This window comes from Maylandia zebra, linkage group LG17, assembly GCF_041146795.1.
Source record: "Maylandia zebra isolate NMK-2024a linkage group LG17, Mzebra_GT3a, whole genome shotgun sequence".
NCBI lineage: Eukaryota > Metazoa > Chordata > Actinopteri > Cichliformes > Cichlidae > Maylandia > Maylandia zebra.
The window spans coordinates 29762866-29789251 of record NC_135183.1 but is presented as its reverse complement, the minus strand read 5'-3'; the positions used below and the strand labels follow the sequence as shown (position 1 = coordinate 29789251).

General features: G+C 39.1%; 1 protein-coding gene across 5 annotated transcripts in view; it reads left to right on the top strand.

Moving 5' to 3' along the window:
* Window positions 1–26386, top strand: part of cacna1c (calcium channel, voltage-dependent, L type, alpha 1C subunit) — a 222474-nt gene that overhangs the window by 49488 nt on the left and 146600 nt on the right. For all 5 annotated transcript variants that reach the window (XM_076875492.1, XM_076875491.1, XM_076875490.1 and 2 more), the window contains exons 2-3: window positions 17328–17760; window positions 24549–24654. In XM_076875492.1, the coding sequence (XP_076731607.1) occupies window positions 17328–17760; window positions 24549–24654 (539 nt within the window). The remainder of the gene's footprint in view (window positions 1–17327; window positions 17761–24548; window positions 24655–26386) is intronic.

Here is a 26386-nt window from a genome sequence, read left to right as displayed (position 1 = left end):
AGTTTGATTGACTGGCAGTAATGTGTAATTCACATCCTGGTAATTTATCATTAATCTTTAAAGTTCATATACTGTTCCCAGTACAAAACCTTAATGTGTATAGTGTTTCTTGGTAAATATTCATGTGTTTTGTCCACACTTCTTAGGATGAGAGACACACAACAGTTTCTCATGTAAGAGCATATTTGTGCATCGTTGCGCTGGGAAGTGCTGTGCATTTGTGCAGCTGTAAATCAGAGAATGCCGTAATCTGATAAGCACAGCGAATATGCTAATGTGGGACTGTGCTCACTCGATGGATGCGTGTTGGATTATTTTTGAAGATATCCAAGCTTTAGGCCATTTAACTGACTGAAACTAAGTTTTACTTAGTGTAAAGAAAAAGAACGGAGGAGAAAAAAAATTGCAGTTTGGAAGGTAAACATCACAAGGTGCTTTGCATGATGTACAAATAAAATCACATTGCAAACTTAAAACCAGCATTCTGCAAATAAATGGATCACATATTGAATAACCTAAAGAGATATGAAATAATGGAATATAATGAAGTTGGTATAAATCAGGGCAGCACGTTGCTGCAGTGGTTAGCACTGCTCCCTCACAGCAAGCAGGTCCTGAGTTTGAATCTACCATCTGGCCAGGGCTTTTCTGTGTCAAGTTTGCATGTTCTCTCCATGTTTGCGCAGGTTCTCTCCAAGTACTCCGGCTTCCTCCCAAAGTCCAAAGACGTGGGGTTAGGTTAACTGATAGTTCTAAATTGCCTATAGGTGAGAATGGTTGTCTCTCTGTGTGTTAGGCTGGTGACTTGTCCAGGGTGTACCCCGCCTTATGATCTCACACTCGCAACCCTGATAAGGATAAGTGGAAGAGAATGGATGGATGGTGTGAAATCAGTTCACAATTTAAATTTTCATTGGTGCCCAATGCCTGTTGGGAGACCACATCACAAATGAATGCCACCAATTATAATTTGTCTAAGCAATCAAAGCACTTGCTGAGGTAGTTTGGGACACTTCTGGACAAATATCTTTTGCAGCATAAATGCTTATGTGTCATGATGTGTCTTCAGCAAAGACACGACCAAAAAATCTCACCACTGCAGGACCGGGTGTTTCTTTTTCATCTAGATCTCATGGAGCATTTTTGCTCGACAGCTGGAATGTTATTAAAAATCTTTGTTCTTGAAATGCTTGCTTTTAATTTATTCATTTGTGTGTTTTCGCTAGCTCTTGCTTAACAAATGCAGTGCCTGACTGGCGATGGACCAGGGGGTTAATTTGGCTGTCAACTTGTAATCCTATCACCTGACACATATCTCAAAAACAATGGTCCAGGATTTTACTGTTTACTCTTCTGTATATGACAAAATATATTTTGTTCATTGTTAGATTTAAATGCCACCATAAAAGAAAATAACTGGGCATGATACAGGAGAGTCAACTGAGACTATTCTGTCTGAAAACTCTGTCTCATCTAATAAAAAAAATCAAGTATAATGGGGGGGACAGTAACCTCCAGATGAATTGGAATTCCATGAAATCTATTAGTTATGGCTAAAGCGAATAAGAAAGGCAGTCTGTTGGTTATAGAGTGATTATAGAGTACCGGGGTCACAATTGTTTTTTGAGCCATTCTAACGACTGCTGTTCTGCTGGACTCCTAGCTTCTTTACTATTTCCCTTCTTTATGTTTTCCTTAATAAAGGCAAACATTTTGAGGCAAGAAGGAGACAAAAAACAATTAAAAAACAGATACATGATTCAGTGAGATATTAAAGAGAGAGAAACAAGGAGTGACATGACTGGAATTGACATCACAATTCACCGTCACTGTCTTCACCTAAGACACAGAAGAAGCCAGGATGGAGTCTGGTTTTTTTCCATTTACATTTATTAAAAGACCAATGACATTTTTATCCTGGTAGATTTAAAGAGTGTGCCGGGTAACTCGAGAGATCATAGGTATTCCAAATGTGCTTATCATCAATCTGTAAGCAACTTGTTTTATTCCTATTTCCTTTGCCTTTTTTATTGTACTTTATTAACACAGAATACTGACTGTTGCATAACTTGAGTTTAACTGCAAAAAAACCAGACCTTTGTTCCCATGGCCCCTCATCACCTGATGGGGGATGTGCAGGATGGGTAGAGCTGGAGCTATAAACTTAACGCACCCTCTGAGACTGTGGCTCTGCCAGACTGTGGAGCTAAACTATGAGCACATTCATTAGCATTTTATTGCTTGTAGGCACATCAATTAATCACAGACGTGCATAGCTCCAAGCACACACGCACACACACAGACACACTTTTTTGTCTAAACTTGACAACACTCGACAAAGAGACACACGCTCACCTTTGCTTCTGAGCACACACACAGACATTACAGCATATGTACTTCACTTGATGGCTCCCTGGTGTGTTGTACCTTAGACTACAATTTCTCTCTGGGTCGCCATATCACACACAGACATATTCGCTCATGTAATGTCTCTGTACAAACTGTGAAGACACTTATTGACTCAACAGTAAAACGGTGTCACCTCGGCTCCCCTCTAATTTCTCCATGAAGGTTTTATGGAAGGAATCTTAATAGTGGTTAATTGTAGTTTCATTTATAGTTTCAGGGCCATTTGTATTTATGTCCAGAGATGGGCAGTAACGCGTTACTTGTAACGCGTTACTGTAATCTGATTACTTTTTTCAAGTAACGAGTAAAGTAAGGGATTACTATTGCAAAATCGGTAATTAGATTACCGTTACTTTCCCGTAGGAACGCTGCGTTACTGCGTTACTAAAACCGTGATTTTTTTTGCGAGAATGTCTCATGACAGTGACGTAAGCAAGTGCGACGTTGGTGACAGCAGCTGTGTGCAGATCAACAATGGATAATATATCGAGTGCGGGAGAGAGTATGAGCGTGCAGCGTTTAAAGTGTGGAAGTACTGACCTTACTTTGAGTTTGATTCCATAAAAAGTGACAAAAACATTAGCGTCCATCGTGCGTGGGAAGAAAACTTCTTTTTACAGCGAAAAAAACCCCTAAACTTCCGAGCAAGCACCGAGTAGCTACGACGTGATGGGAAATTCACAGAGACACTCGCGCGGATTCTTCAACTGACCGCAGCACACCTGCACCAGGGTAACCCTCCGCCTACCCTGCTCCTGCTTTACAGGTGAAAATAGAGCAAAAGGACCGCTGAGTCTTTGACTTTATTTATTTTCTGCTGTGTTTTACTTGCATCTGTTTGAAAGAGTGAGTGAAAACACAAAAAATATTTTATTTTATGTGCTGGAATGTGTAGAAAATAGGTTTAAATGTTAAACTAATTTATTCAAGTCAGAGAATGTTGCATATAATTAAATGTTTTGCTTGATGCATAAAGTTAAAAGATTAAAACTGATAAAACAAGTTTTAAAAAGAGACTTTTCCATTTGATTACATTTTGTATGATGGATTATGTAGAAAAAGTAGAATTGGGCTGAAAGATCTATCACTTTATCACCTCTTCAGGTTGTAAATCGTGTTTTTAAAAAGTAACTAAGTAACTAAGTAACTAAGTAATTAATTACTTTTGAAAATAAGTAATCAGTAAAGTAACGGGATTACTTTTTTGGGGGAGTAATCAGTAATTAGTTACTGATTACTTTTTTCAAGTAACTTGACCAACACTGTTTATGTCAGAGCTCCTCATAATGACACAACTGCTCTTCTTAATGACTTTTAGTCGCGGTACAGAGTTATTAACCATTTTACAGTGAGATCGTGATTTGCACTGCAATATTCTTCCGTTATCTTTTATCCTCAAGGTATTTTACGATTTAGACTCCTTATGTGCGCTTTCGGTTATTAATTTCTCTTCTTTTTTTGAATTAACCAAGAGCTTTTGGACTATGTGACAATTTTCATTCAGTCTGATGTTCATGACCCTTAAATCCAATTCTGTTTTGGCTGGTTGTACGCTTTTCTTCTCCTAGATTAAGGTGGCAGCATCGGACGACTCTCATTTCAATCAAGTTTTAAACATCAAAAAAATAAATAAACCTTTTCTTTCATCTGAAGTGATTGTGTTTAGCTCAGAGTAAAGCAGATTTGCAGACTGAATTGGAAAATAGCCACCATAGTTGAAATAAAAACATTTCAGCAGGTGTGAAATTTAGAAATTTGCAACACACTGAAAAATGTAGACACACAATAGTCTAAGGAGCTTGGAAAGAAAAGCGTCGCTAACAAATTCACATGACTTTACAGCTAACTGTGTGGACCATAATTCCAAGATTCAGTAATAGTGATATAGCTGCTGTAGTAAGGTGATTTACATGGTGGCCCTGAGAGGCCAAACGGACTGCAACTTAAGAAAACACCAGCAATAAGAAAAACGCTGCAAAAGCACACAAAACACAACGGAAATAAGGAAAAACAACAACGGAAATAGGAAAAAACAAAACAGAAACTGGAAAAACAAAAACAGAAATAGGAAAAACAGATTTCCAAAAGCACAAGGGAAGTGTTTCAGGGGAGACAATAACCCGACGGACCAGTTGCAGGAACCCAAAACATGGGAGGTGTGTTTTATCATGATTCATATAATACTGATGACGGATTTTTAAGCTAAGTTAGGTTAACACACTTACCTCTCATCTTTTCTTTCCTCACAAAACCGATAGATCCTCCACTTCTTTTAAGTGTCTCCCAGCGCAATTCTTAGCATATTTTGGTTCCTGCAATTGGTCCGTCGGGTTATTGTCTCCCCAGAAACATTTCCCTTGTGCGTTTGGAAATAGTGATGGGAATTCCGACTCTTTTTAGAGAATCGGCTCTTTCGGCTCGCCTCACTAAAAAGATCCGATTCTTTCGGTTCCCAACCGGGGCCGTACCGGATCTTCAGGTTGTTTTAATTAATTTATTATCAACAACAATCTAAAATTATGCACAAAAGGAATTACTAATGTAAAAAAATGTGGTTTTATTTATATATGTTTATATATAAATATATATGGTGGCCCCTAGAGACAAAGCAGGAAAAAAGTGAGAGAGGGTGAGAGAGAGAGAAAAAAAAATCAAAACATGGCTCCCAATAAGCAGACTCGTGTTGTTCACTTCAAAGACCCGGCTCTAAGAGTCGTTTCGTTCGCAACCAACACATCACTATTTGGAAATCTGTTTTTTCCTATTTCTGTTTTCTTTTTTCCTATTTCCATTGTAGTTTTTCCTATTTCTGTTGTGTTTTGTGTGCTTTTGCAGTGTTTTTCTTATTGCTGGTGTTTTCTTAAGTTGCAGTCTGTTTGGTCTCTCAGGGCCACCGTAGATTTAACTGCAAAATGAAGTAGGCACTTAGCATCCTTGCTTTTATATGGGAATATATTCACAATGTAACCTGCTAGGAACAGGCTGAACTGAGTCGCTTGTTGCAAAAAGACTCGTTACAGATCAGATAGACTCCAATTGGTTGCAACTTGTAGGGGATCTGTCTACATTCATAGATTAAATGGCAGTTATTCATAAAAATTTGCCAAAGTGTGAGTGACGGCTTTCAGTTCAAATTGAACTGCAGTTGTTTGGTGTCAGATTGTTTGGCCTACGTGTGCGACTTGTGTTGTCACCTTGAGATCGAAAGTGGTTGCCCAGAGGTTGAGGGTTTTGCATGCTCTGACTCTGTGCCAGCACAGCTAAGGTAATGAACAAGTCATAAATAAGTGAAATCTGAATTGAAACGTGTGTTCTAACTAGATTAGCTGTTGTTTTTATGGCAAGGTACACAGTCACAGTGATGTTTATGAAAGCCACAAGCAAGATTCAAGTATTTCAAGTATTATTGTAGCTACAGGCTACAATGATCATTTTAAAATAAAAATGCATTCATTAATAATTTATCCAGCAGCCTTTTGTAACTTACAGTAACAAGGCAGTTTTAATTTTATGAGAACACAATTTTGAATAGAATACGAATACGATTTAAAATACAGTTTCAGCCCTGATTGAATGCTTGATCCATCTTATGATTTATTATATCTGGGGTGACCTGTATCAGCTGTAAGGTTGAGGTGATGTGTGCAGTGGTGTTAAAATCCTAAGGTCTATTATAATGTAAACATTACAGTTTATTTGTGAGAAGCTTGAATAATATGGATTTGTCAGGAACTGAGTTAATGTTAAACAATTAACAGCGTTTTTAAATGCAGGCTTTCCCAATAGGACCTGTTTAAGTTCAAGAGACAGCAGTCAAAGGGAACCTGCTGGTGAGACTTTCACCTTTTAATTAACTGAAATTAGCTCAGTGAAATCAAACTAATTGTTTGCATATGCATATCTGTGTAATATTGTTAAAACACTTAAGAAAAATCTATTTCAGATCTAAACTGAAGATTAAAAGCAGACTGAGCGCGAAGCTGTGAAATGTGAATTTATTATTGCTTAGATAAACTCAAAATATTGATTTTTAAATTTGTTTTGGCCTAGTTAACAAAAAGAAAGCTTCCCACAGGAGGCAGCTGACAAGAAAGAAACCCAGCTTTGTTCAAGCTAATTGTACTGGGATGTTTGCCTCACTACATTGTGTTGTGAGTCCTTCACTCTCTCAGCACCTGAAGACAATCTTTAAAAGAAATTTTTTAAAAAAGGAGAAAAAATCATAAAAGACTGAAAGCTTTTTTGTTTGATTTTGGTCACACAGAAAGTGGTGTTACAATTTGTAACTGCTTATCATCAACGCTCTGCTTCACAGTAACACATCTTCACACAATCCCTCCTCATCTCAGCTGCAGATTGCATCCACAGTCTCCTACTGCGGCTCCTGGAGCAAATACAATCCTTGCTTAAGGGCATATGGGGAGTGTAAGACACATTGTTATTGAGCATTTTTATTGTCTTTGATTTTGGCATTTTGGTTATTCTTTATGTTTCATTTTTAACCTCTTGTTGAACTCAAATGAACAGGCTCTTTTTAATGGCTAAGCCAGGCGACTGCTGCTGGCATAGCTGAGAGATTTGATATATTCTGCTGTTTGAAAGGTACATGGTCACACGATGACTTGAGAAAACGAGTGACCAGGCGGGCAAACGGTGACCTAGTTGGCTGCCAAAAAGATAGAGATAACAGCCAAAGCAGGCATCCATAAATATTTGAAATCTGGCTGGTGATATTTTAAAAGCCCAGCTGTAGAATCAATATAAATTCAATAATGCAGCATTTAAACCATTTAAAGAGATTATAAGATAACATGCATTTTGTCGAAAGGTTACCTTTGAGATGTCTTGTGGTGCAACTGAGGCCTGTGAGCCCCACATAACCGTGCCTCAGGTGACCTCAGTGGATCACACGATAGAGGGGTTCAACTGTTAACTCTCAGTTTTTGTAATGACTGAGAACTTTTTTCCCCACTTGGCTCATGTGATGATGCACAGGATCATTAGTCGATCCAAAGTGTACAACCGAGGAGGGTTTAAACACCTGTTACTCTCCACCTATTGTTTTTAGAGCTGAAAAGTCTCTTGGATGAGAAGTAAAACATCTTCACAAACTTAAAGAAGTCCAGAGTGCCTTCTTCTTTCAAGATCTTAAGACTATCATGACCAGGATGACTGACAACCTGCACAGACATACAGTCTTTCCAACTATCGTACTCCTTGAGGTTTGGGTATTGTTAAAGGCAATCTAGGATTTGGTGATTTGTGTCACACACCTGCTACTATAGTTATAGGAGCTAAATGAATACATACATTAATGAATAAAATTGCTGATACAGATGCTGCAGGGTGTATGCAGTATGTGATTTGTATTTTTCTTTTGCAGTGTGCTGATCCTCTAGTAGATGGTTATTTATTTTAACCTGTGTATAACCACTATCACGCCACCTGCAATGACTTGATTCTGCACTATACAGGCAAGGCTCAGTGGGTTTTGCATAAAATGACCTTGCCAAGGTCATGATTTCCATTCAGTGGGATTACAAAATGTATGCATTTACTTTAACAGAAAGGCTCTTTAGATGAACACATGCCTGAATGGCATAAGCTGTACAATGCAGGCGCCCACTGTGGCCTTTACAAAAGTAAAGGGCAGATGTGAAGTGGGAGGTGAGCCAGACAGGAAGACAAAAGCAGAATAGAAAGAAAAGGACCGAACAGGAGTTGTGGAGGAGAGTGGATAAGGTGGAACCTGCCACTAATAAATATTGCATGCCACTTTGTTTAAGCGTGTTTGTATCTCAAAAGGAGAAAATGCATTCGTTAGTGATGCTATTGTGTGGAACTTGTGTGTTGTTGGTTTAGCTTTTGACCTTACTGCATTCAGAATTTCTGCATTGGGAGTGTGGCTTATCAGAGTTCAGGAAATTAACTCTTTATGTTGTTTTAGCCAGCAAATATGTCCAATAAATGGTTAATATATACATTGCTAAGGCAGAGATTGATAGAGATCACAAACTTTAGATGCAAGGAACACACGCGCACACACAAAGACAGGTAGAGAAAACTGTTCGTATCTGGGTTACTCTGGCCTCACATCTCTCCACTGCAGATGAATATTAATAAGGAGTTATTAATATCTGCTGCCTGCGCTGTGTGCATGAATACTCGTGTATGCGAGGTCGGCATGGAGAGGCAGTGCGAACGAACCTTCCTCCTCTTGCCTCTCCTCCTCCTCTACACGTCACTTTCTCCTCTATTTTCCTCCTCCTCATGTTCACGCTTCTGTTTCCTTTAAGTTCTTTTATTTCTCGGCATCCTTTCCACTGGTTTCGCTCACGTTTTTCACCCTCACATTTGTCCTTTGTGTCTATGCTTTGTCAGCTATTAAGACACACTCCCTCTGTTTGAAATGTATTATACCCCAGTCATTCTGCAGTGACTTTTACTGTACATCACTTAGAGGGCAGATGTTCGCTGACTCTATTTGACACCTATAGTGGTAAATGGCGCAATGTTGAGACAGAAAGTGGCTTCTGACTGTTGCGTTCATGTTTTTAGGTCTTGTCTGGGTAAAGAATAGGCTGTATGACCATGCTAATTAGCTCTCAGCCAATCAAAAGCGGAGATAGACTTACTAAAACGCTGCTTCACAAATCTGAGCTCCTGACACAATCCCCAACAGATTTATGTCTCCTCTAAGAATCAAACCAGGGATCTTACTACTATTGCCAAACAATATTTAAACTCATTTCCACTCAAAGGTTGTGAAGAAGAAACACACTGTAGTTGAAATCACTCCACAGAAACTGTCTAAAAATGCCAAACTATATAATGGAAGTGAAGTTTAGGGAGGCTATAAGGCAGAATTTGGACAGAGCTACTGTAAGCTTGTTGAGTCTCTAAACTAAGCTTATGGGGTGCTCCTTGAAGAGTGCTGTTAATCTAATCACTTATTTAGATATGGAATAAGCATGCTGTCCAGAATGTTAAATAATTCCTTTGAAGGGACAGGTAGAAGAAGCCCGAGACATTACATTACAACAGATTATTACCTTAACTAAAATCCTGTTGTTGCCAAACCTTCAGGACTCTCAGCATCCAAAACATTTATTAAAGTTACTTAAAAAAAACCCAAAATCATCTCAGAGGAATTCACATTTCACTGTGTCATGAAAAAATAAGACCTCGTTGGATGTGGCTCAGACTCAAACTAGTCAGCCAAGCGCTGATTTGACTTTCAAAGTATTAAACAACTTAAAATCAACGTCTTATCTTTGGCTTAAAGTTAACCTCTGAGAATTTAAAATAATGTGTCATTATTGTAACAAGTGTCACTTCAAAAGGGATAAATTGCAAGTAGCTACATTTACAGTCCCGCAGTGAACTTCTTTTATTAATTTTCTGAAAGCTACGGCATTTGTGTGAATAAACAACCACTGATAAGACTGTTTTGAGAGTGGTGGATTTATCACACAGTATTAAATCCTGGATATACAGATTGAAAACTAATTGTACTACTATATATTAGTATTAGAGCTCTATTTTATTTTTTTACCCTGTGCTTTAAAGACGTGTCCTTTGTGATTTCCTGGGAATACGGAGACAACAACCAATCACTGCTTTAGAATCATGATTGACAGAGCGAGGGCTGAACCCATGCAGTGTTGAATACAGGACATTAATGCATAATTCAAACAACATTTACATTTTTGTGTGGAATATCCACATACACAGTTTCTTCACTTTTCATCACCAGGTATCTTGCTTAGTTTAATGAATAAATCAACAGGATTTTTATAGCTAATGCTTACACCAATAAATAACTATTACAATAAAAAAATGGCTTGAGCAACACAAATACACGCACTTGTTGTTAGTTTATTATTTATAACCAAAAAGTGTCAATATGTCTTGCTGTTACCTCTTTGTGTTGACATCACAAAGTGGGACAAACTACGTCAGCTGTAAGAGCCAGAGGTGTGTGTGCTGACTGGTTGTGTTCAAACCAATAAGAAGCATCTTACTTTCAGTGTGCGCTAAATGAGCCGGAATTTCTCCTGACAATAGGCTGCCCTTTTGCCCATTAACAGTAAATTTTCTGTGCAGTGTGGCAAATTTTCAGTTTGTTTGGTTGTCATGATTATTCAGCAATGCCCCAATCACAAGCATGTGATTTCCACTTTGTGTATTTTCCTTGTAAATTACATGCATGTCCTGCTTGTTTTATGTGTGTGTGTGTGTCTGCTGGGGAGTATCATAGATTAAGAAAAGCAGGTGTGTATGTGTCTTATTTTTCAAGGGGAGCAGGTGTGCGTGTGTGTTGAGGGTAGCAGGTGTGTGTTTGTGTGCCGTGCTCACTCGGCCAGATAATGGGCACATATGGACAGTGTGAGAGAGAGACAAATGAGAGACACACATGTGCACATACAGTGTGTACATGAAGGAGTAGACTGTGTGTATGTACAACAGATACATAAACCTTTTAACTTGCTTTGGGATTTGTGAGTACACTCGCTCCATGTATGTGTAAGTGTGCGCGTTAGTGAGTGGATGACACATAAATTGGTTAAAAAGTAGTATTAGCATTACAACTGGTATTTACGATGACAGCGATAATGAGGGTTAAGCGTGATGGGATGTCATTCAAGATCTGAAAAGCGTGGAAGAAGTGACAATCTTTGTCACTGAAATAATTATTTGTGTCGTCTTTTGCTTAGTGTCTTAGTCCAGGCATGAGGCCGAAGGTGACTGCTACAGGCGGCGAGGAAGGAGCGGTGTTGTGGATCTGATTAGTTATGGGCTAACCTCTCTTTTCAGCTAAGGAGATGGGTGAGAGCAGGAGTGAAAGAATAATTGTCAGCTATTTGGAGATGACAGAGAGGCAAGTGATGGGAGAAAGAGTGAGAAGCAGCAAGGCAAGAGAGATAGGGAAAAATGGAGAGGCGATGGGCGAGGGGTGGGGGTAGATTAATGGAGGAAGGGTGCACGACTGAAAATGAACTTGTCTGCTGCTGGAGAGTCAATGGAGGGAGTGACAGTTGTATAGATTAGGGAGAAAAGAAGGAAGGGGAAAAGAAGGAGAGGATGAGGAGGTGCGGGTTAGGGAAGGAGAAAGAAATAGAGATGAAAAGATAGAGGGCAGGCTTTTAAGAGGGTATTTGGCAATGATCAGGACCAAGAGGAGGAAAAAAATAGGAGAGGAGGAAACAGAACACTTAAAACAAAGGAGATAGTATTTTCATAAGATGGAAAACAGACCAGCTTTCGCCACAAAAATATTAGTTTTTTTCTGCGTCTTATTAGAGGTGACACATGTTTGTGCGTGCCTGCATGTGTGGACCCTAGCTCAATTAGTGTGTGATCAGGTGTCATCATCAGTTAACTGACTGATAATTGCATCTTTACTGTCCGTTCAAGCAGATCCCTGTTCAAAAGCAGACGGAGAGTGAGAGTGTAAAAACGAGTGAAAAAAGAAGCGAGGAAAAAAGACCAGATTGAGGGAAAGACTTGAGAATGATTTTGGATGGCATAATCTGATTGGTCCTTGTCTTTGTTCATTATCTGGTTGAGCCAATTAACAGAGCAAAGCGGCATAATACTTTGTAAGCTTTCCACTAATGCAGTTATTGACACTGTAAATTGCAAAGGAACCGTACTTTGCTGGTAACCAAAATTAGACCAACCGATCTGGAGAATACTGTCTGTGTGCAAGTGCAGAGCAGCAATGATATTTTGAGGCAGAGTGCTTAGAGTTGCAGTGATAGTATCTTTTGCCAGTCTTTATCTTTAAGTAGATAACAGCTCCACTGACTTTAGTTTGAATCACGGCTCATTACAGTCTCCAGCTCAGTTCACAGTGAAGTTTGACTCAGTTTCACTTCAGGTTCACTTCAAGTTCATTAAGAGTGAATGCTGACTGTCTTTACAGTACAAAGCTGGATGTATAAAGTCCCTCTGCTTCCTATTCATTGATTTGACCCTGATTTATCCCTGGAAGATCATAGATAAATTCATCACTGTTTCATTTAATTCTCATGCATTTTTAGTTTATTATTATTATATACCACAAGGGAGGGGACCCCTTGGGGTGCCCTGTGTTGTCTCCCGGTGTGACGTTGGCAGCAGATCCTTTGGGTCCTGTGGGCTTCAGGGTTTGGCCTCTGTGGACTGGCTTTGTTCTGCTGCTTGCTGCAGATGCTTGTACAGACTGGGATCTGGGGACTCTGAGAAGCACAGCAAAGAGCCTGAGGCACCGATGAGGCTCCCAAACAGTTTCTGATCAGTTTTGGCGGTGTGGTTCAGCTGGGGGAGGTCACTGCTTTTGGGGCTTGCCTTTGCTATTGGAAGCAGGTGCTTAGTCTTGCAACAATGTTTAGGTGAGTTATATTCATCAGAGTAACATGAAAGCACAGACAAAAGAACATTTATGATGAGTTAGCCTGGCCTAAATGGAGCTACACCACAAAACCTGTGGTGGATAGATGTTGAAAATGAAGAACCTTATGTCTGCGAGTCTACTAAAATAACAATAACAATAACAGCATAAAAATGAACCACTATTGCCATTACAGTGTTGTGTAATGACAATAGTGGTTTTAAGTCCTTTACACTTTTTTCTGTTCGCTTTTTCTGATGTCATTCATATATTTTTGTTTTCCCCTTCGTTAGTCTTTCAGCCTCTTCTTCCATTCATCCCACTCTTTCTCATGGTTTAAACTCCCTTCATCCTCCATCCTTTTCCTCATCCTTTGCTTGTCCCACCTCTCCCTTTCTCTAGGAATCATATTTCCATGGAATGCTGTGTTTCCATTAGAGCTGCTAATAGAATTATAGTCGGTCACATAAGCTTGTGCAACACACACAAACACATGTCCGTGCATATGCATGTGAGAGGACGGACGCACAGGAGAGACACGCGGTCAGACAGATTAGTATTATTAAAGTTTACTTGCCTCTAATCCTCTCAAACTCACTCATACAGCACACATACTAACAAACACACTCTCTCGGTGGGGTACACCCTGTGTGAGGAGCAGGCTATGTGAGATAAACTGATCACACAGCAGTACAATATGCTGAAAGTGATTATGTGTGAGTGTGTTTGCGAGTGTGCGTTTGTGAGAGATAGAGAGCAAAGGAGAAATGATGATGTGCAACAGAAGTCAGGAAGCAGTTATTAACTCGCACTGAAGGAAGATATGCTCCAGTATAAAGGAGCATCTGAGACAGAGCCAAAATGCATGTTTGATAAAAGAAAATTTTACTATGCTGATTTTAAGAAAATCTCTAAAATCAACCCCTCATTTTATTGAAAATAAATAAATAAATGAGGGGAGTGCAGTTTCAGCCAAGTAATGAGATGAAAGATATGCTCGAAAATTGAAACCACAGTGGTTTTTCTCATAGGACACAGCTGCATCTGATACCAAGTGACTTCATTGCTGGTAAATGTAAAGAGCACCTCCTTGGGCATGACTGCTCTATTCAAAGCACACTACTCTTTAAATATTTGCAGATCTGGTGCTGTTGTTTCTTACTGCATTTGTTTGTTTGTTTTTGTTGTTTTTTTTAAGACCACTTCTACCTTGAGGGCATCGCAGTTTATTTTGTAATAGAAGCAATAAAGTTTATTTATATAGCACTTATCCAAACAAATATTACAGCAGACTTGCCATAAAAAACAACTTACCCACATACACAAATAAAACCAGCAATCTACATTATTAATAGAACAAATCATAACAGAAAAGTCTGAAAATGCAAAACCGCTATATCAATAAATACTAAGAATGAATAAGAGTTCGCTAAAAGGCTAGCTTTGAGTTATATTGTTTTCCTTAAGGATGACAAGCCAAGCAAATGACGGATGTTATCACTATAAGGAGTGGAATATGGCTATCTATTCATATTTTCATATAACATTAACAGTAAGACTACATTTTGGTTGTATTTCAGTCACTAATCCCAACAGAAGGTCGTGTTAGTTGCTAGCTAAGCTAGCTTATGGCATGTAAACATGCTAAATCAAGTATTATAAGGATCTACTAAGTTATTTTTATGTCATTGCTGTATTATGGTTTTGTGTCTTGACTTCTGCAGTGCTGCAAAAAGTCCTTGATCCCAAGTTAACTTGTTGGTGATAGCTGTGAGTCAGAGTAGCTAGCTCTTTGCTATATTTCTAAATGTGTTGTGCAAAGTAAATGTAGCTGTATGCGCATAACATCTTATTCACTGTAGGCCATTTAAGCAAAGTAGGCTACGGATAATTTTCTACAATGTCTTAATATAGCTATGTCTAGCTGTACCATTGTGTTTTTTTTTTTGGTTACATTAAACTTATTAATGGTATAAAGTCAATAAAATTAGGCCTGCTACCATGAATGCATCAGTAAATCTATCTATCTATCTATCTATCTATCTATCTATCTATCTATCTATCTATCTATCTATCTATCACGCCACAGTTGCATGCAAAAAATGCTGAAATTAGTAACTAACTTCTCAAATAAGTCCAGTGTGTTGTTTCTTTCTGTCATGTGTGTATAATATTTGTGTTTTCTTGTTTTTATGATTGAATGCCTAACACAGTTATCATCATCATTGTCATGCATATTTATATAAATATTGGACTTTTTTGGATCACTTAAGTAGCATTTAAATACAAGCACATTTAAGATGGTTGTACTGTTTTTCATGGGCGTATCAGAGTCCAGTAGCTGTACATATTTGAAGATTCAGTGTGCTTGTTGAGGCTTAAGAGTTGTTGTTAGAGGCATGGTACATGGATTAAAAAGAGAGGGAAAGAAAAATAGGGAACTAATTATACTGATTAAGTAATTAGCAACTTCAGTAATGAATTTTAATATATCTTTAGTAAGGGATAAATTATTATGTTTTACATTGCCAAAAAGCATGTGAGATTTGCCAGCACCCTTCTAAGTTGCTCTTGATGAGTCAAATTCTGTGGATAATGCTACAGTCACAATGAATTTATAATCTTGTTGCCTTTGAAATAGTTTCTTCGAAGACAAGGACCAGGTTTGTGACCACTTGCAGGTAGCTGCTGTTTTCAAAACAACTTTGACGCTTCAAGATGGCGATGAAACGCTATCAGTCGGCTATCAGTTTGGCAATTACATGCAATTTGTTTGTGATGATATGCGAATTAACTCTTATAAACGCAAATATGTTAAAAATATTTTGCAGGCCAGTTCCGTTCATCGGCACAGACTGACTGAGATGGATTACGACATGTTGACAATCAATCACCGCAACTACTTGCATTCAGTCGCTGAATACGAAAATTTTTTTTTAGTCCAATCACCAGGCAACCATCCATTTTCCCTAGTCACAGGGATATTGCTGTCCTATTTTTACTTTACTGTGACTGAGTAAGAAAGCAGCACTTGCAGATGATTAGGCGATAGATGTATATACACTCTGTGCATGTGTTATAGTCACTATAGTCCTCAGGATGTGATGTACTGTTCCCTCAGGCCATCGCCCAGTGTGAGTGCATTTGTAAAAACCTGTAGCAGTGAAGTGAGAGGAGCAGGATTTTAGCAGACATTGTGAATGCCCTGTAATTGTAGGATAAATCTACTTCTCTCCTCCTCCTCCCTCTGAACCCACTCACATTTCTCCTTCCTCTGTCTTTCTAGCTCCTTATCTCTGTTGCAACAGCACAGGATGGATTAACTTTACAGAGGTTCTTTAACTTTTGGATTCTTCCTCTTCCAAAAGAATTTCACTTTATGAGATTTACGAATTCGACATTGCTAAATCTACAAAGATTAAGCTTTTCATTTCCACCATGCATTAGTTGTGCTAAAAGATCTAGTGATCTACTATATGGCACTGCAACATCGAGATAATGATATATATTCCAGTTTGTATGATTAAATAGTATATCTACTAAATCTATTGCGTTCAAACAATTTAACAATTTTAAAATTAGTTTTTCTTTTTAATCATTAAAAACAAACATTTTCTGCTTTGATATCAGTAGCTCTGACTACTGTTTCACAAACATACCCTTGTCTCTGCAAAGCACTGTTACTTCTTCCATCTGTAGAAAATTTCCATGTGCACTTGCACGCTTGGCTTTGTGTGAATAATAATTGTTTGCATAAAATTTCAGCGTATAATCTATATGCACAGTGGAAACATTTGCTGAGTTGTCAGAGAGAAGGAGGGCTGAGAGGATATTATAACTGTCTTTAATCTGGCTAAGCATACAGTATGGTTAATCCAGTGTCTTTGTTTTACACCGTCTTATTCCCACGATTTGTTTGCGTAAAACTATGTAATCTCACAGAGATTATTGTAATTCTGTCTCTCTCTTCTTTTTTTTTATCTTTTATTTCAATACAAGCATTTGTTGTCCCCAGTCTTATTCTTTTCAGGGCTAAACACATTCTGGATTAATTAATTAAAAGTGGGTATTAATCTTTAAAGCTGGGAGACCTATCATTTTAAACATGTTAGTTCCCTACAACTACACCCAAAGAACTGTTTGCTACTCAGTTGTTTTTAATCTCCCCAAGTAGACATTGCTAAATTCTTGATTGAGGGATCCAGCCATGCACAAGTGGTACTAGTGCCATCAAGTCTTTCACATGGATGTTGAAGTACTACATTTGATGGCTTGTGATGAAGACATCACAACATTGTCAAGACCTTAGACTTTCAGTTAAAGCGGTTAGCTCTTTTGAACTCGATAGCTAACAAAAATACAAAGTACAGGGCATCATAACTGATGAGTTTGTGCTTTATCCAGCCTCTTCAGAATATTCAGAATAATCTAACAAACCAACAAACTAAACAGTTTTTGAAGCAAATCCCTTCTATAAGTAATCCATAAATTTATGTAGCTAACTTCCTGTCTCCTCTGTCTTTTCTCTTTTTCTCAATTCCAGGCTCCGACTACTCTCCCCCTCCTCCTCTTCCTCGACCTCCTCCACCTGGCCTGACCAATGAGCACAGTGGTGGCACTAGCCATGGCGACCATGGTGGAGGAGGGGGCGGGGTCAACCATGGAGTGGGCGTGGTTGGTCTGGCTCCAGAGCACATCCCCACACCGGGGGCAGCCCTGAGCTGGCAGGCGGCGATCGATGCCGCGCGGCAGGCGAAGATGATGGGTAATGCCGCATCGGGTGGAGGGGCGGGGCTTGGGTCCGGAGGGCGAGGGCCCATCTCCACGGCCAGCTCCACGCAACGGAAGAGACAGCACTATACCGCTAAACCCAAGAAACAAACCACAACGACAGCCACAAGGCCGCCACGAGCTCTACTCTGCCTCACACTCAAGAATCCTATCCGCAGGGCCTGCATCAGCATCGTAGAGTGGAAGTATCCTTCAACAAACTATGGGCAAAGGGTTGTTCCCTGTGTAGTGCTTTCTCATAGATCAGATCCTTATCAATTGGTTGCATAGTCTAAAGAAAATCAGTTAAAAGTAGAATTTGTCCATGTCAGTTTCAAAATGTAAAGGGTTATGGCCCATCTTTATCAAGCGCTTTGGGTGCCTTGAAAAGCGCTATATAAATCCAATCCATTATTATTATTATTATTATTGTACTGGAGAGTTATATGATGACATTTCTATATTTTACAACTATATATAATGTTCCTGTGCAAACATATACATGTAGGATAAATATGTTTCAACTGCAAACCACGGACTTTATCTGATCGTATTTCTTTATTGGTCCTGTCCCGTTGTGAAGCCTCAAGCTAAGCTTTTTTGTTGTTGGCATTTTTGAGTTTTAAAACTGGATGTGATGAGAAAGGGGTGAATCCGAGTAAGTGATATATATATATATATATATATATATATATATATATATATATATATATATATATATATATATATATATATATATATATATATAGCAGTCTCCCAGAGTAGAAACTTGTCAGTCAAACGGTGATTCAAATCCTTCCCAAAAGCCCATAAATTCATGAGTAAAGTATTAGCAAAGGTTATAGAGCAAGGGGGGCAATTACAGTTTTCCCAGACTTCTAAAGAAAAAGATATTCTCCCTCTGCTGGCCATTGTATAGAATACAAGCTTAAAGCACTTCCTCATTGGCTCACCTTTAAGGCCCAGAAGCTACATCCATCTTTTATATACAGTTCTTACTGCAACCATATTCCACCCCCTTGTTTTTTAGATTTAGGATGAAATTATTGGAGAGACGCAGATGGAACAGCATGTCATAAAAAAATAGAATTATAGCTAATTGATGTTTTTATATGTATGATTAATAACTGGTAGAGGATGCACAGGTGGATTTACAAAAAGCTGATTCTGAAGCGTCTTTTTCTGTTATTTCAAAGTGGATTTATGTATGTCTTTTGGGCCTTTTTGTCCTACTGGACATCCATTCCCATTCTTTAATTTTAACTTTAAAATTTCTTTCCAGGACAATGAGTAAAAATTTCCATGGTCCACTGAGAATATTTTATCCCTCCCCCCCCCCATAATGATAATCCCGTTCGTATGGGGCTTTAATCAATCTCTCTCTGTCCTCTAGCTCTCAATAAGTGTGATTTTCCCTCTTCACTCAGTAGTCTTAATCCCTTCTCCCCTTCCTCTGCCTGCCCTTCTCCCTCTTTTACTACTCTTCTCTTTCATCTTACATTCTTTATTTCTGTTTTCTCACAGGAGGATGAAAAAATTGTCTCATTTTCATCCCTCCTTCACACTTCTCCCCTTGCTATTTCAAAGTGTATTTATCCTCTTTCCCCCAGGTCCATCCACACCTCTGTTCATCCTTTACCCCCACCCCCCATCCTCCACCTAGGAGTCTCAGCATTTAATAGCCAACCCTCCCTCTGTCCACCCAAATCCCAAATTCTTACTGTTCTTCCTTTCAACCCTGCTTCTCCAGTTTTGTTTTGTTTTTTTAAAATCTATTTTTAAGTTCCTGAACATAATGACATGGTTCTCCCTCAGGGTGCGAAAGAGACGGGGAAATGGAGAGATAGACAGAAATGGCCTGTGTCACACTCAAAATAATCAATAGTAGGTGCATGTCCACATAAGCCTCGACTCAGCAAGAGCACAATTGCACACGGTTCTTAGAGGAACAGAAGGAGAGGAAAAGGAGGGGTCAGGAAAATGAGAAAGGCAGGGATGTGGGCAGGACATTGATGTCGACAGGAGAGATAATGGAGCTGAGTAACAGAGAAGGGACGGAGGGAGTGAGAGATTGAGGGGAGGACGGAAAAGGTAAACAAGAAAATAGTGAGTGGAGTGGAGGGAAGGAGGTAGAGGTGTGGGTTTAGAATAGAAGGATCATAAGGGAAGAGAAGAGGAAGGAAGTAGAAAGCAGTGCAAAATGGTAGGAAATAGAAGAAGATATAGGAAGTATGTGTTTTAATGCATGTGCTGGGTGGGTTGCATTAACAAATTAACAAGTCACAATAAATCAGTGTTGATAATATTATAGGCTCTAATGGACCTCACATGTTCACACTATAAGCTAGTCTGAAAAACATTGTTCAGACTACTTGATAATGTCCAGATCAGAAAGCTGAGATTGTGCATTACTGTTAATTGTTTTACCCCTTAGTGTCTGTTAATGAACAAAAAGCAACACTGCATTTGGGCTGCCTAATGACTTCCAGACAGAAAGATGAATATGCTATACTAGCTCTTTTTGTAGCAGGGACAGATCTAAAGGGGGCAAGGGGAGCAACTGGCCCCCTGCTGTAGAAACTTGCCACATCCAGCAGCTGCCCCAACTTTTATGTCCTTAAAATACTTTTCGTCTGTGCCATTGTTTTGCCAGTGAGTACTGCACGGTGTGAGCAAAGTTGTTCTGCTTTAAAACTTGTAGAAAAATCCCTTTGTGTTTGTTTTCTTAGATGAGATAATGATACTTTAAATGGTTTTTGTGGATATTTTGGTAATTTGCCCCTGCTTTGCCCCACCATGTAAGGTTTTCTAGATTTTCCACTAACCCATTGTGGATACTACAAAATTCGTAGTATTAAGAGCTGTGCTTTGTACAACTTTACACCTGGAAAAACAAAATGGGAAGGATACTTTGGCTTTAGCTAGGTGGTTAGTTGCTAATGTCTCTTTACATTCTTTTCCTGTAAATTGCTAGCTAGAGCCTCCTTTCCAACTGTGTCATGAATATGGTGAAAGACAGGAAGCAGGAATAGTCAAGGATCAGACTCTCGTCTTTCAGGTCTTTCAGTCATCAAAAAGCAAATTTTATGACTATAACCTAGCCTAGCCTGGCACAGTGGGCATTGTTATCGTCTGAGCCTGACATTACAGGCTATATTTATCAAAAAACTACAACGAAAAAAGTGCTTAAGTTTCACAAATTTTAATTTGAACAAAAGTTTCCATTTACATAGATTCCCTCCATCATGCAGGTTAACTTGTGAATCTGCCATGAATTCATGAAAGTGGAGTCAGACCTATATTATTGAGTTTGTTTATGGAAACGGTGAGCGTGTTGTCCCGACGGTCACCTTGTGTATCTGTTATTATCGTGCCAATAACCTATCAACTGTCCAGCTGTGCAGAAGCTGGAAAATATAAGCCAAAAGCATGAATAAACCCTGAGGGCTGCTGGAACAATCTAACCCAGTGAACTGATGAGATTATTAGCCACAATTCCCTGAAATCATTCATTTAAACTGCTCAGTGTGGGAAGGAAAAGAGCGTTGGTGAGGTGACAGAAAGAAAATGGACATTAAAATGTGCTCTTAAAGAAAACTGCAGCTAAAAAGGCATGGCCTCTGAGTCACGAAGAAACGTGGAAGAAACACAATTAACACCATTAACACCAAGTCTTTGTTTTTCTGCTTTTCTATTTAACCTCCCTGCTATGGGATGTCCTTCGTAACTGCAGTGCGGGCATGCTGTTGAACATGTGGGTGACTCGGTGTCCACTCTGGTGTATGTTTTGTTTATATATGTGAGGCTTTATGCGTGCATGTCCTGTGTACTGTGAGTACCTCTGTCTCTGGAGATAGAGATCCAAAATCCTCCGCTTTTCCTCCTCTGTTACCATGACAACTGCTGCTGCTCTCAACAGGTCAATGGGGCCTGTCTAAGCTCACACAAGCACACACTCAGATTAGAGAACACACAGCAACACTCTTGAAGAACACACACGTACTTGAACACAGATGATAAAGGACTAAAACACAGACACACAGTGCTCTCGCGTGCTGTGTAATTATAGCCTGGAAACATTACCTGCACGCTGCAAGGTCAGCGAGAGAGACATCTTCCTAACTACCATGTTCTCTATATGAAATCACACTAAGTTGTAATTTTCAAAAGGTGTTATTTAGCGCATTTACAAACAGACACATGCATGCACACACTTCCCAGCTACAGCTAATAAACTCCACAGGCTTACATGAAGAATTGCACTGTTCGTATACATTTTCAAACTCAGGAAACTAGATATCGGGATATCAGCATAACAAGTAACCTCACTCTCCTCGATAGTATAAGTATAGCCCAGATTCCTTACGGGCTTTTGAAAAGATAAGAGATTATCTGAGTTATTGTAAACTGTATGTGGCGTTTATGTGATCCAACTGTACAGAGAGAAGCTCTAGAAATAACAGCTTCAGGGGTACTAGGATGCAATCCCAAAGTGAAATTCTGTTCCAAGCAACACAGTTAGCCTGTCAGAATGCAGAATATGTATCAGCCGTAAAAGCCTCTCAGCTTCATGGATGTTGATTTCAATTTTATTTACTCTGGTTAATTTTAGAGCTCTCAGTTTGCTTGCAGCAAAATGTTGATTCCCAGTGATATTTCTTTATTTCCTGTGGTCTTAAAGATGCATATTGCTATTGTTGTTATGCTAATTAATGTACGTTACGAATAGATTTGGTACAGACCTCCCAAATTTCCTCCAAGTGTTGTTTTGCTCTCAACAGCACAGCAGACAGTAGATTTATTATCATGCTGATGGAAGCAGACCTCAAGGGTTTTTGAAATTATGGGTCAGGAATGCAGAATGAGTCACAGGCCTATTTTTCAGTGGGTCCCCATATGTCTGAAGTGAGTTTAATGAGCCCTTGGTAGAAGGGTGAGTGATTAAGTTTGATGCATTTTGGTCCCAAGCTGAACGAGCTGAATGATCTCGTGGCCGATGGTGTTCAAGAGTCAATTCTTAATCCAAACATAAACAAAACATTTGCTTGATGGTAATAATTTGAAGCTCTTTCTCTTTTATGTGTTTACAGTGCTGTTCTTACAACAGAAGTTAAGCCTCTAAAATGAATAGGAGGTCTGTTTCTAGTCACACAGCAATTATTAATGGTGCAAGTAGTATGATTGCTAAAATTGTTGGGGCCATTTTTGGGGAATTACTTACCCATTTCTTATTGGTCATCTAAACCTATTGCAAGCAATACTTCAGAAGACTATAAGGCTGTGATCTGTAGAACTTGTTGGGGTTAAAACGAGAAAATCCAAAGTAAATTCAGACTTTTGCATCCAATTCTTGGTTTTTTTTGTTTGTTTTTTTTAAAGTCATTTAAGATGTGTGCTGCAGAATCATTCCACTCTGGAACAGTTCAAAGAAAACATTAAAACCCCCAAATTACCATGGCATTCATGCCCATGTTGAATGTATGTAAACTTCTAACCATATCTGAATGTTGATTTATTTTTTACCATCTGCAACTCTAAATAAGAAGTTTATGACAGGCCAGACGGATCCATGCTTTAATGATTTCTGCATCAAATTCTGACACTACCGTCTGAATGTAGCAGCAGAAATTGAAACTCATCAGACCAGGCAACATGTTTCCAATCTTCTATTGTTCAATTTTGGTGAGCCCATGTGAATTATAGCCTCAGTTTCCTGTTCTTAGCCGACAAGAGTGGCATCCAGTGTGGTCTTCAATTCCTGTAGCTCATCTACTTCAAGGTTTTATGAGTTGTGCTTTTGGTGATGTTCTTATGCAACAAGTGGCCTCAACCATGTCTACATGTATAAATGCAATGAAGTGCTGTCAAGCGATTGGCTGATTAGATTAATTTACCAGTTGTTACAGCACCTGCAAAACCGCCACTTCCAAGTCCAACAGTGAGATTCAGTGTAGTGAATAATTAAACCCTGGTCTCAAGGACAAAAAAAAAAACCCAACTGCTTTCGCGGTATGATGCAATATGTTACTGTCAGCTAATATATATGACTTTGCTGATGGTTTGTCTTCAGGATTGGAGGTTTTGACAGCTCGAGTCATCAGTACATTGCTGTTTACATTATACCTTGAGGTCTGGAGTCTAGACTAATTTGATATGCAGCCGAGAGTGAAGGCAGACAGGAGGGGAACAAAGTAAGAAAAGGAAGGTAAGAATAGAAGAAGAGGGAGGGCAAGAAGAAGGTGGAGGGAGGTGACAGCAGTGGCAGTTTGTAATTGTGTTGATGAAAACCAGAGCTCCTCTATCTCTCCTTCACACTCTCTCCCTTTCTTTCTCTTTATCTGTAGCCCTCTTCTCTCTCCCACCCCTCTCTTTCTCTCTCTCTCTCTCTGAGGCCCAAAATAATGAGGTCACTCCCCTCTGAAGGACCGTTCCAAATAAAAGCCCTCTGTGTCTCTCCTCTCTTATTCCATCTTGCTCTCACTCTTTCCTCATCCCGTCTTCCACGCGACAGGCCTGCTCCTTGCCGCACCCATATTAGGCCATGCAGCGTCTCTCTAACCCTCGCCTCCCTCCACTACGCACAAAGAGGTCTCTAAGTAAGCCAGCGTGTGTCATTGTTAACAAAAAGCCAAACTCACTGACTTTGATCTCTCTCCTTGTGTACACTCCTTGTGCACTCTGCGATGTTTATATATACCTATGCTTATGTAAAGATGTATTGCTGTGGTTAAAAATACTTCTCTGTTGAAACAACATGCTTAATATGAAGACTTTTTCTATACAAGGAGGTCAGAAACCAGAGTCTATATTATTTTGTGTTTTCCATCACAGATTTTAAAACCAACTCAGAGGTACTCCAAAAGCAGAAGAAATGTATTTGACTCAGTTTAATGTTTTTAAAGTGTACTCAAGTAAACCAAGATAATCATTGCTATGTAAATGCCTCTGTATCTCTTGTTTTGTGTACACTATTCCACCTTAACTTTTCACTCAGACCATTTGAGATCATCATCCTGATGACAATTTTTGCCAACTGTGTGGCCTTAGCTGTCTACATCCCCTTTCCTGAGGATGACTCGAACGCCACCAACTCCAACTTGGTGAGTAGTGCATGATATTTAAGCTCTTTTACAGCTCAGTATGCTCGCTTGCGGTTTGGTATAATAGATGCTGCTTGGTTCACTGGGTATGTTTTTGCAGTCCTGTTGCTTCGGCCTGACACTTGAGTTACCTTGTGTTTGTAGGGGGTGATTTATTAAGCAATTCATCAGCAGCATTTGCTGTTTTTCCTTAGCGTTCTAGCGTGTAATTTGCACATTTCCAGTTGATTCATCCTTGTATGATTTACTGTCATGAACTGTATGCGGTTTTGCCAAGTTAGCGAAGGTACAGCATAAGAATGAGCGAGTAAAATTAATGAAAGGCAGAAACTTTGGGGAAAACGGGCATGGAATTACCCTAATTTTTTGAAAAGGTTATTGATTATAACTTTTAACTTGAGTTCAGAGTTGTATGAAATATACAAAGCTTTGTGGGTTAATCTGCTCAAAGATGAGGCCTCATTTTTTGTGGGCAAAACCATCATTTTGGTCTGCACTGAGGAACTGCGAACTTTTGTTGGTGGCCTGACTTGACTTGTTTTAATTGGCTGATTTTCTTTCTTTCTTCTTTCATATTGTACTAAATGTTACATATTGAAGAAAAAATGAGTTATTAATAAAAAGAGATTTGCAAATTGTATTTTTGCATTGTTCATTCATATGTTAAGAGTTGATAAAAAGCTTTGTATTAAACCTTTGAAAAATTTAAATGGGTTTCAGAGCTACACTGACAGTAACCACAATGATGACACATTAAACTCAGCCACGATTTGATAAGCTTCTTGTGATGTTAGGAATGCTTGGCTTTTTCAGTCATAAAGTGTCCCCATAAATGCTCAGTGAGGCTGCGGTCAGGTGCTTGCAGATTATTACAGTCCACTTTAGTGGACTGAAGTGTTGTGTACTTCATTTAGCAAATCCCGCAACTGTGGTGAAGCTACTTTTCTGTCTTTCAGTGAAAATAATGCCTGATGTATTGATCTTTTGATTATGTGGTCAGTTTTGTTCTGCCTGACCGTGCTTGGGAAACAGCTGAACCAGTTTCCACAAGGCATTTGATGTGACTTACACTTCCCCCTAAGAATCCTTCAGCCTAGCCATGAGTTCATATTGAGAAGTCCTCTATTTAGCCCTCCTTTAGCACACTTGATTCTTCACATTTAGCGTCTCAGCTTCTTGTGTTTTAAAATGTTTCCAAGTGCTCAAAGGATTTCCAGGTTTCTATGACTGATATTCAGCGTGGTTCCAAACTTTTAGACTCGACTGTACATGTGATTTATGTGCGTCACATATGTGTGAATGTGTGTGTCAGCTGGCAAATGTATGCCAGTGTATAGTTACAGGGTTTTTCCTGGCTCGAATCTCTAGGGCTTGACTGTGACTGTTAAAATAGTGAGTCTATTTTAACTCATGTGACAGAAATCTATGCATTTTCTTGTTATTTCATAGAATTCTTCTATATTTGGTTAAAAACGAATGTTAATATAATGCTGGTGATCTTTCCTTTGGCTCTGGCTAAAACCTCTTTGGGAGATGCCAAAAAATCCTGTATGCAGACAAAACCTTATAGTTAGAGGAGACTAATCCCTCTGAGGCCTTGTAACATCTGGCACTCTGTTTCCAACTCTTTCTTTCCTTCTTCCTAAGGATATCTTGTACAACTCACACTTTACTATGGCCTTCACATTTCCACACATCTCTACATGTTTGGAGAATGGTTCCGTCTTGTCTT